The sequence below is a fragment of the Carassius auratus genome, chromosome 30, assembly GCF_003368295.1.
Source record: "Carassius auratus strain Wakin chromosome 30, ASM336829v1, whole genome shotgun sequence".
In the NCBI taxonomy this organism is placed as follows: Eukaryota; Metazoa; Chordata; class Actinopteri; order Cypriniformes; family Cyprinidae; genus Carassius; species Carassius auratus.
This window is the reverse complement of record NC_039272.1, coordinates 24,342,640-24,350,735: the sequence shown is the minus strand read 5'-3', so window position 1 is coordinate 24,350,735 and position 8,096 is coordinate 24,342,640. Positions and strand designations below refer to the sequence as shown.

Genomic DNA, 8,096 nt, shown 5'->3' with positions numbered 1-8,096 from the left:
AACTGGATGGCTACTGGAGAGATGGAGAATATTAACTGTGGTTGTAAAGGAATAAGAACATGTCTGAGATGTGAGGCAGGGGAGTCTAAACAATATTTACTACAGAAGAACGAGCTGGTGAGACCACAACCCCACGTTTACAAGCTTGACACGCGGAATGTGAGCTAAAATGAGTCGACACTGTCTATCGCCATCAGAGACGAACTGCGCTCTCTGATCGATATAAAGTTGGTTTGACGTTTGACGTTGGATGTTAGACAGATATTCAGCCGGGAAGAAAATCAATAAATTCTTAGTGGATGAGTGTAATTGTATAAAGATGGCTCACCTGAAAAGCAACTGAACGTAGAACTGAACACACATCGCATTTTAATTGTTTTAATTCTCGATTTGTTAAAACATAAAGTATCTAGCAGCAGCGCCCTAGCGCTTAGGCCATCTAGGAACCGTCTACAAAGTGTACATGATAATGAAAAAACTATAATTCTTCCCACCGGAATGTTTTTTCATAGTTAACAAAACAAGAGCAATTTGTGCACCCAAGGTCTTTGAAAGATATAAAGACAAACACTTATAGTGCTCATTTGAATTTAAATAAGAAATATTGTAAACAAGATATTTGATAGTGGTTATTATTACTATTACAGTTTTTCACACAAAACCTCACCTCAAGCACTATTTACAAAACCTCTGATTCCTCTTGCAAAATGAAACTTTCACCTCAAAACCGTTTTACCTCTGTTCAAAATCAAACACTGCACTCAAAGCATAAACAAAGTGATCAAAATTATATACACTATCAAACAGTCAGTAAACAATACACCAACAAATAGAAAATACATTGTTCAAATTATCAGAAATGCCTACTCTGCTTTGCTCAGTGCATGTTTTTTTTTTTTTTTTTTTTTTTTGGTTCTTTCTCCTTCGACCCCTATTTTTACAGTAGTGTACTCTGCATCTCATAAACTTGACCTTGGTCTCTATGATAGTGTAATTATTGTTCTTTGTTGATATGAACTTGCAACCATTCAAAATCTATATTGAGCAGTCAGTACTGTTCACAAATGGAAAGCAGTGTTCAGAGCCAAACAATTTGTTTATTGTACAGTATACTGCCTACAATGTACTGTAATATAAAATCAAAGGAGTAAAATCATTCTCTTATGCTCATCGAGGCTGCATTGATTTGATCAGAAATAAAATAAACTACAACACTGTGAAATTTTACAACTATTTTTCTATTTTAAATTAGAATTTTCTAAAATGTCATTTATAAATTGGATGGCAAATTCGAATTTTCGGCATCATTTTTCTCCAGTCTTCAATGTCTTCTCTTGAAAACAGTTGTGTTGCTTAATATTTTTGTGAAAACATTGGTACATTTTTTAAATTCTTTTTAACGTTATAAATGTTATAATGTATTATAAATGTCGCTTTTGATCAATTTAATTCAAACTTGAAGAAGTATTGTTTTCTTAAATATTAACATTAGTAGTGTGTATATTAAAAAAAAATGCTATATTCTGTTGCAGATACATTATGATTTCACCTATGATCCAGTGTCAAAGTCAGCAGTCCGAGAGGGGGAAAGCGGCACTCAGCAGTCCTTTGCATTTCCTGGAATATTTCTGTGGGAGAATTTTGTGTCAGAATATGAAGAGAATGAACTGATTGCTAGAATGGATCAAGATGTCTGGAGAGAATCTCAGTCAGGCCGTCGAAAACAGGTGAATGAGGAAATAACCCGTGAAAGAGTAAACTAATAAATACACTCCTTTTAACCTTTTATTTATTAGCAGTATGATCTTTAAGTGGTTATGAAAGTCAGAATAATTTGGTTAAAGTCAATAACCTTTTTTGTTTTTTATTCTGTGGCAAAAACATCTCCTTAGTTCAGAATTTTGATGTAAGGTTATAAAAGTTGTAAATAAAATCTAATTAACAGTATGAAGTGGAAGAAAAGTGTTGATTAAAGTTGTCCTAAGAGTCCTAGGTTTTAGGACAACTGATTAAATGTTTTGATCCACTTCAAATGCTGACTACTTGATATATCCACAGGACTTTGGGCCAAAGGTTAACTTTAAGAAACATCGTGTCCGTGTGGGAAACTTTACTGGCCTGCCTGCCATCAGTCGTCAACTTGTGGACAGGATGTCAAAGGCACCTCAGTTGGCCTCCTTCAAACCAGTAGAGCAATGCAACCTAGACTATGATCGCTTCAGAGGCTCTGCGATTGACCCTCATTTAGATGATAGCTGGCTGTGGGGAGAGCACCTGGTGACCATTAACCTGCTCTCAGACACTGTCCTCACGATGAGTTTAGATCAAGGCTGGGGAGACATGGATGATGGAGAAGTGCGAGTGGCTGTGCATTTACCACGCAGATCACTGATTGTACTCTATGGAGAAGCACGTCATCGGTGGAAACATGCCATCCACAGGAAAGACATTCAGGGACGCAGAGTGTGCAGCACCTTCCGGGAGCTGTCTGAGGAGTTTCTACAGGGAGGGGAGCAGGAGAAACTGGGCTCAGAGTTGTTAGATATAGCACTGAGCTTTAAAGGTGTACCTTTATAAATTGCCTGTACTTTATGTCAATGCATGTACAGTTTTCTGTACTCACAACTGTAAAGTGATTATTTTTAACTCTTAATTTAAATAAATGCATATTATTTTTATTCTGTGTTGTTATTTTGTGAATTAATTCTGGATATTATATGAGATGCAAAAATATCTAATTAGGTCTAACACACTGATGAAGGACTGCATGAGCTGATACACATTGGTGTCCTTTTAATTAGTTAAAAAAAAATGTTTTATGCTTTGTTATTTTGAGTGGTGACATGCCATAATCTCATGACTACCAGCTATGGAGTTTTGTCCTCTGTAGATGACATAATTCTTTAGCAATTTCTCTGAAATTTCTCTGTCAGTTTTAAGTCAGACTTTTCAGAAAAATGTTATGGGGTTTCAAATCAAAATATGACCTGTTATGAAACAGGATATCGATTTCATACATGTCCTCATATGAGGACACCGGGGCTTAAAGCATGTTTATTATACATTTTAGGAGACACAACAATTCAATGGAGAAAAAGTATATATATATACAGTCTTGTTCAAAATAATAGCAGTACAATGTGACTAACCAGAATAATCAAGGTTTTTCGTATATTTTTTTATTGCTACGTGGCAAACAAGTTACCAGTAGGTTCAGTAGATTCTCAGAAAACAAATGAGACCCAGCATTCATGATATGCACGCTCTTAAGGCTGTGCAATTGGGCAATTAGTTGAATTAGTTGAAAGGGGTGTGTTCAAAAAAATAGCAGTGTGGCATTCAATCACTGAGGTCATCAATTTTGTGAAGAAACGGGTGTGAATCAGGTGGCCCCTATTTAAGGATGAAGCCAACACTTGTTGAACATGCATTTGAAAGCTGAGGAAAATGGGTCGTTCAAGACATTGTTCAGAAGAACAGCGTACTTTGATTAAAAAGTTGATTAGAGAGGGGAAAACCTATAAAGAGGTGCAAAAAATGATAGGCTGTTCAGCTAAAATGATCTCCAATGCCTTAAAATGGAGAGCAAAACCAGAGAGACGTGGAAGAAAACGGAAGACAACCATCAAAATGGATAGAAGAACAACCAGAATGGCAAAGGCTCAGCCAATGATCACCTCCAGGATGATCAAAGACAGTCTGGAGTTACCTGTAAGTACTGTGACAGTTAGAAGACGTCTGTGTGAAGCTAATCTATTTTCAAGAATCCCCCGCAAAGTCCCTCTGTTAAAAAAAAGGCATGTGCAGAAGAGGTTACAATTTGCCAAAGAACACCTCAACTGGCCTAAAGAGAAATGGAGGAACATTTTGTGGACTGATGAGAGTAAAATTGTTCTTTTTGGGTCCAAGGGCCACAGGCAGTTTGTGAGACGACCCCCAAACTCTGAATTCAAGCCACAGTACACAGTGAAGACAGTGAAGCATGGAGGTGCAAGCATCATGATATGGGCATGTTTCTCCTACTATGGTGTTGGGCCTATTTATCGCATACCAGGGATCATGGATCAGTTTGCATATGTTAAAATACTTGAAGAGGTCATGTTGCCCTATGCTGAAGAGGACATGCCCTTGAAATGGTTGTTTCAACAAGACAATGACCCAAAACACACTAGTAAACGGGCAAAGTCTTGGTTCCAAACCAACAAAATTAATGTTATGGAGTGGCCAGCCCAATCTCCAGACCTTAATCCAATTGAGAACTTGTGGGGTGATATCAAAAATGCTGTTTCTGAAGCAAAACCAAGAAATGTGAATGAATTGTGGAATGTTGTTAAAGAATCATGGAGTGGAATAACAGCTGAGAGGTGCCACAAGTTGGTTGACTCCATGCCACACAGATGTCAAGCAGTTTTAAAAAACTGTGGTCATACAACTAAATATTAGTTTAGTGATTCACAGGATTGCTAAATCCCAGAAAAAAAAATGTTTGTACAAAATAGTTTTGAGTTTGTACAGTCAAAGGTAGACACTGCTATTTTTTTGAACACACCCCTTTCAACTAATTGCCCAATTGCACAGCCTTAAGAGCGTGCATATCATGAATGCTGGGTCTCGTTTGTTTTCTGACAATCTACTGAACCTACTGGTAACTTGTTTGCCACGTAGCAATAAAAAATATACTAAAAACCTTGATTATTCTGGTTAGTCACATTGTACTGCTATTATTTTGAACAAGACTGTATATATATATATATATATATATATATATTCCAATGAAATATTCGATATCATTATGAAAATCTTGTTAATTATTACTCCCATTATTTCATTTATTTCTTCATTCTATGTCGTCCCAATGTTTTGTCATTTAAAATAAAATTACATTTTGTGTGAGGGATTTAATATTTTAAATGGACATAACTTATTGTACTGAAACCAAAATCTTCTGCACTAAAAATGTTTCAGTGTAGATTGATTCCATGATTCCAGTTCAAAACAATTGTATGTTTTCCATTCAAAGGGCATCAAAGTGTGTGAGGCATGAATTTAAATTGGGTTTATTTACAAAGGTAAATGATGTCCATCAACTAGTAGAGTTTGCACTCTGTAACATTCTTGGAACATATTTAACAAGTCCATCAAAGAAAGACTGCTGGAGGTCAGTAGAAACCAGGCGCATAAACTCAGCACCAATCTGTAGGAAGAAGAAAAGCAAGAAGCATGTTGATTCGTTTTGCAGTTTTTTTTCACTTGCAAATCACTGTTCACAGGCTTGCAGAACTTTTGACTGTGTTTTAGCGAAAACAATGTGCAGAAAGTGTAAGCACAGAAAAATGGAAGTCAGATGCAGATAATATTTATTTTGCTTTAACATGAAGCTGTAGTTTCACAATACTCATGAGTCGTACGAAAAAAATGATCTGCAGTATTTTACTATGACTCTTGAGTGTAATTTGAAACGCGATTTACACCTTCACAAAGCTTATCTTTCGCTTTCAAATTGAATTTACCCTTACAGTTTTATGTACACTTCCACAACTCTGCGTCTATTTGGCATTTAACCCGAAGAAACCATCTACGTATATACATTACTTCAATAAACTTCCTTATCATAACATTGTAATTAGGTGATAAGTCAAAATTAGGGTTATGTTCATATCATTTCAATTTATGAAGTAAGAATCCGCAACCAATAATTAAGAAATTGTTGTCTTTGTATGTGTTGTCTTTTGACATCTTTGTGTCAGTGTGTTGAAAACTGAAAATATAGACAACATTTCGCGTAAACATTTTTAATAAGTCATTTTTTTTATTACAGCTCTTCGCTGCCCTCCAGCGATCTCCACTCAACACTGCACTTAAATACTGACATTATCACGCAATAAACTGCGCATGCGTCGCTCAGTGTTCGTCCATTAGCGTCAGCGCTGCTGGTTTTTAAACAGGATGAACGCGCCACCGGCATTCGAGTCGTTTTTGCTATTTGAGGGAGAAAAGAAGTAAGTTCAGTACATCGCTTTTTAACTTTTAAGTGAAATTAACATAACTAACTGAAACCTGTAATGAAACAAACTAAGCTGGAATACAGGAGTTGGCTTGCAAAGTTCATAGCTTGTTGGCTAACGAGAAGTTACGTATAAAACATGGACTATAACTTACTATAACGTTACTTCTCGTTAGCCAACAAGCTATGAACTTTGCAAGCCAACTCCTGTATTCCAGCTTACTTTGTTTCATTACAGGTTTCAGTTAGTTATATTATGTTAGTTATGTCATTACATGACTAAATACTTAATTGCGCTTTATGTTTTGCAGGCTATGCACTGGACATAAATATATAGCTAATGTAATTTTTTTTATGTTCTCTCTCCACACACACAAAACAAACGTTTTTGATTATGATTATGGGAGCATGACATGTTTTAGTATACCGTGTAAAGAACTGTTATGTATATATCAAAGTACCATAGTATTACCATCATTGTACCCTGGTGCCCTCAAATAACTGTTTGTAAATGGAAAAAAATCGGCTAATATTCCTTAAACTTCATTTTTCAGGATCACAATAGTTAAAGACACCAAGGTGCCAAATGCGTGTCTGTTTACACTGAATAAAGAGGATCACACACTGGGGAACATCATCCGGTCGTAAGTGCACACGCATCTGATGGCCAAAAATATCCTGAGTCATTTTGGGAAGCTGTGGCCTAATGGTTTGAGAGATTCATTCTTGTAATCCAAAGATTGTGAGTTCGAGTCTCTGGCCGGCAGAAATTCTAGGTGGCTGTATGTCATGTCACTTTTTACTTTCACTTTTGTGATAACGGTGATGCTCTGTTGGTTTGTATATTCAACCTTTGACACTTTTGTGTAAGGCAACTGCTGAAGGACCCTCAGGTGCTGTTTGCTGGATATAAGGTTCCTCATCCTCTGGAGCACAAGATAGTGATCCGTGTTCAGACGACACCAGACTACAGTCCCCAGGAAGCCTTCACTAATGCCATCACTGATCTGATCAGTGAACTGTCCCTTCTGGAGGAGCGATTCAGGGTATGTGACATGCACACAGCATTCAGTTTCAGTTCAGTGAGGAGTGCTGTGTTTTATAAGTGGTGTTTGCTATTGCTCATACATATAGTAATGGATTTGATTAGTAATGCCCAGACCTGCTGCTTTTATATAAAACTAACTTGTTGGCGCTCACACAAGTATTTGGCTAAATGACAGTGAATAGCAGAAGAGTTGGATTTGCAACATCAGTGTTATTTTACACTGTTATTTTATTCCATTCAAATTTTTTGAGATGCACCTGTATTTCAAATTTCCTTTGAAGTTCTTCTATTTCAGTACATGTGAGCCACACTATTATTAGTGAATGAGAACTGCTGTGTTGAGGAGTCTGTGTTGTATATTCCAGAAAATGATTTGACTTTTTTAATTATTATTATTATTGTAGGTTGCCATCAAAGACAAACAAGAGGGAATAGAATGAAGACCATCGCACTCCACTGGAACACAACAACTGATTCACTATGGACTGAACTGTAAATCTTGAACTCGGTTTCTCTGATGGGTTGCAATATTCCCATTTATGTATTTTCATGAAATATTATAAGGTCAGTTGACAAGTTCTCATAATGAATACCAAGAGATCTTTACCAGCTTCTAACAACATAATTTTCTCTTCAGTGTCCCACTCATTTGTGATATAGTTTATTTTTTGTTATTAATAAATTTACTTTTGTAATGAAATACAATGACTTGCATTTATTTGAGTCTCAACATTGTGGCTCGATTTGTTAAACTCGTAGCTTTCAATGTAGGAACTGTTTTGGACCTTCAGATGTTTTGAAGGGGATGTGATGCACAAATGTAACTGGATGGCTACTGGAGAGATGGACACCGGGGCTTAAAGCATGTTTATTATACATTTTAGGAGACACAACAATTCAATGGAGAAAAAGTATATATATATATATATATAATATTCAATATCATTATGAAAATCTTGTTAATTATTACTCCCATTATTTCATTTATTTCTTCATTCTATGTCGTCCCAGTGTTTTGTCATTTGAAATAAAATTACATTTTGT

The 8,096-nt window shown here is 36.1% G+C and overlaps 2 protein-coding genes across 2 annotated transcripts; both read left to right on the top strand.

The window, feature by feature from the left end:
• On the top strand, positions 1 to 2,678 carry alkbh4 (alkB homolog 4, lysine demthylase). Its single transcript, XM_026212358.1, has 3 exons — positions 1 to 117; positions 1,533 to 1,727; positions 2,059 to 2,678. The coding sequence occupies exons 1-3, from the start codon at positions 7 to 9 to the stop codon at positions 2,575 to 2,577; spliced, it is 825 nt and encodes a 274-aa protein (XP_026068143.1). The 5' UTR covers positions 1 to 6; the 3' UTR covers positions 2,578 to 2,678.
• A 3,222-nt stretch (positions 2,679 to 5,900) lies between these two features.
• Positions 5,901 to 7,752, top strand: polr2j (RNA polymerase II subunit J). The gene is made up of 4 exons (XM_026212766.1): positions 5,901 to 5,999; positions 6,559 to 6,648; positions 6,876 to 7,050; positions 7,457 to 7,752. The coding sequence occupies exons 1-4, from the start codon at positions 5,947 to 5,949 to the stop codon at positions 7,490 to 7,492; spliced, it is 354 nt and encodes a 117-aa protein (XP_026068551.1). The 5' UTR covers positions 5,901 to 5,946; the 3' UTR covers positions 7,493 to 7,752.
• Positions 7,753 to 8,096: the final 344 nt, after the last annotated feature.

Excerpts from the sequence above, each read along its gene's own strand:
- polr2j (XM_026212766.1), top strand. The coding sequence starts at position 5,947 with ATGAACGCGCCACCGGCATTCGAGTCGTTTTTGCTATTTGAGGGAGAA. Across the intron at positions 6,649-6,875 it reads CTGGGGAACATCATCCGGTC|GCAACTGCTGAAGGACCCTC; the intron begins GTAAGTGCACAC and ends CTTTTGTGTAAG. Across the intron at positions 7,051-7,456 it reads TTCTGGAGGAGCGATTCAGG|GTTGCCATCAAAGACAAACA; the intron begins GTATGTGACATG and ends TTATTATTGTAG.
- alkbh4 (XM_026212358.1), top strand. The coding sequence starts at position 7 with ATGGCTACTGGAGAGATGGAGAATATTAACTGTGGTTGTAAAGGAATA. Across the intron at positions 118-1,532 it reads TACTACAGAAGAACGAGCTG|ATACATTATGATTTCACCTA; the intron begins GTGAGACCACAA and ends ATTCTGTTGCAG. Across the intron at positions 1,728-2,058 it reads AGTCAGGCCGTCGAAAACAG|GACTTTGGGCCAAAGGTTAA; the intron begins GTGAATGAGGAA and ends ATATATCCACAG.